This window comes from Arachis ipaensis, chromosome B5, assembly GCF_059453495.1.
Source record: "Arachis ipaensis isolate K30076 ecotype BB chromosome B5, ASM5945349v1, whole genome shotgun sequence".
Taxonomy (NCBI): Eukaryota; Viridiplantae; Streptophyta; class Magnoliopsida; order Fabales; family Fabaceae; genus Arachis; species Arachis ipaensis.
In genome coordinates this window covers 114835991-114838591 of record NC_142440.1, presented here as the reverse complement: position 1 = coordinate 114838591, position 2601 = coordinate 114835991, and the positions used below count along the sequence as shown (strand labels likewise).

Genomic DNA, 2601 nt, shown 5'->3' with positions numbered 1-2601 from the left:
CAACTGCTACTCACGTTTGAGTTGACGTTTGACTCAAACGTTAGCTCAAACGTGAATTCCATTTTCTTAAACCCATTCTTGCAACCTTCTTCCATAATGTTGGCACATCTTTTGTTTCCTTTCTTCACCTACAAGTAATCAAAACAACCAATCAAAGTATCACAAATTCACAAGGTTTATAAATCAATTAATTATCAACTAAAGTTGGCTTGAACCTCATGATTTTGTATCAATTAAAAGGTGGTTGATTGATTTAAGGAAACCATGCAATTCCAATTCAAATGGTTGATTTATAATACAAGAAAGTGCATAAAACTAAATGAAAACAAAAGAAAAAGACTAGTGAAACTATGCTAAAATGACTTGTCATCAGTCATCGATAATTTTTTGTAGATATTATTTTTATACTTCATATGGTGAAGGAAAAGTATATTTTTATATAAAGTATTTGTTACAAATATAACTGAAACAGAATTTACTAGCTTGGTGATTATTATTAGATGTGATAGATATTGGTGATCCAGAATTTTTTTGTCGGCATTGTGATGCTATGATGTGGTATGAGGAGAGATCAGAGAAATCCAAAACAGGATCCAATATTGAGTTCTCAATATGTTGTATGCGAGGAAAGATACAACTGCTATTTTTGCAACATCCACCACAACTCTTACAAGATTTAATATTTGGAGCAGACCAAAGAATACAAGAAAGAAGTGTCGAGTATGTAACCATTACCAATGGTGAAAGTCTATTTCAACAATCTTGGTTAATTGCTTTTTCATGATTAAAGCACAAAGATTGACATACTATCGAAACAACCAAGACAAAGTGAGAAGTGATATATACAAAGAGATTCAAGATGTTTAATAATTGTCAAGATGCTATGAGAATTGGTAAGAAATATGGATATCCAGACCTCTTCATCACAATGAGATGTAACTTGAGTTGGCAAGAGATTTGCAGAATTAATAATCCAAGAAACTTAAAGGTTAAAGACCGACCAGATATATCGTGTATTAGGACAGTTAATGACTTAATGGTACATGTGATATTTACTATATGAGAATTTTATTAACTGTTCAAAGAGGTTGCACAACATATGAGTCTATTAGAACAGTTAATGAGATTACATATTCTAACTTCTAAGATGTTTGCTATTCCATGGGACTACTGTGTGACGATAGAAAATTTATTGCACCTATTAATGAGGTAGCAGAACTTGCATTTGGTCATCCATTGAGAAAAGTATTTTTTGATGCTACTGATATTTAATAGCATTAGCAAACCAGATCGTGTTTAGAATGCAATTGGGACATTATTTTCTGACGGGGCACTATATGAGAGGAGAAAAGCATTGAAAAATCAAGGTATTTCACTATGTCTTTTTTTTATATCAAGATTGTATTCTCTTACTACTTTTATTTTTATTAATAATATTAATAAATTTTATTTTGGAATTACTTATTAAATATTCATAAAATCATCGTATGCTTTTGCTAGGACATGACTGATGACGAATCAAAAAACCTTTGTCTTATTGAGATTGAGAAGATACTCAACAGCAATGCGAGATCTTTAAGAGACTATCAATCAATGCCATATTCTGAGGTGTCTGATGTTTTCTTTTTTCAGAATAAGCTAATAGAGGAGGAGTTAACATATGACACAAATGAGTTGACTCATACAAACTTATATACAGAACAAAAGATGACTCATGAGCAAATGTTAGTATTCGATGAGATACTCAATGCTGTTATTGCAGACTTGGTGGTTTTTACTTCGTTTATGCGTATGGTAGGTGTGATAAGACATTTATTTGGAATGAACTTTCTTCTACTATTCAGTCTAAAAGAAAGATTATTTTAAATTTTGAATCCAGTAGAATTGCATTTTTACTCCTACCTGGTGGTAGAACAGCTCATTCTAAATTTTCAATACCCATTACAATCACTGATAAATCTACTTGCAACATCAAGCATGGCAGTTTGAAGGCTGAGTTGCTCATCCAAAATAGCTTAATAATTTGGGATGAAGTTCCAATGCTCAATAAAATGTGCTTTGAAGCACTTGACCGGACGCTCAGGGATCTTATGTCAGTTGCTGATCAACATAAGACACATCAACCATTTGGTGGAAAGGTTGTGGTTTTAGGAGGTGATTTCAGACAGATACTTCCGAATTCTGATGATTCTGAAAGAGAGTAGACATGATATATTGTCATCATCTATTAACTCATCCCATCTGTGGTTGTTCTGTAAGGTTCTTAAGCTGCATACGAACATGAGACTTTTAATGTCTTCTTCGGGTCAACAAAATGGTGAAATGAAGAGATTTGCTAATTAGATACTTGATATTGGAAATGGAAATATTGGTTTTGCTGTTGGTGATGAGTCAGAAGTTGAAATTCTAGGTAATCTACTAATTATAATTACTGATGACCCTCTCTCTCATTTGATAGACTTTGCATATCCAAATTTGTTGTAAAACATGCATATTACATGTATTTTTAGAGTAGGGCCATTTTTGCACCACGCTTGAGAGTGTCGAGAAGGTAAATGATTTCGTCTTGACAATCTTTCTAGAAATAGAAAATGAGTATTT

At 32.5% G+C, this 2601-nt stretch overlaps 1 protein-coding gene across 1 annotated transcript; it reads left to right on the top strand.

Moving 5' to 3' along the window:
- Window positions 1-859: 859 nt before the first annotated feature.
- On the top strand, window positions 860-2204 carry LOC148565448 (uncharacterized). The gene is made up of 3 exons (XM_088487159.1): window positions 860-1039; window positions 1501-1794; window positions 1845-2204. The coding sequence occupies exons 1-3, from the start codon at window positions 860-862 to the stop codon at window positions 2202-2204; spliced, it is 834 nt and encodes a 277-aa protein (XP_088343285.1).
- The last annotated feature ends 397 nt before the right edge of the window (window positions 2205-2601 follow it).

Excerpts from the sequence above, each read along its gene's own strand:
- LOC148565448 (XM_088487159.1), top strand. The coding sequence starts at position 860 with ATGTTTAATAATTGTCAAGATGCTATGAGAATTGGTAAGAAATATGGA. Across the intron at positions 1,040-1,500 it reads GGACAGTTAATGACTTAATG|GACATGACTGATGACGAATC; the intron begins GTACATGTGATA and ends TGCTTTTGCTAG. Across the intron at positions 1,795-1,844 it reads TTACTTCGTTTATGCGTATG|TCTAAAAGAAAGATTATTTT; the intron begins GTAGGTGTGATA and ends TCTACTATTCAG.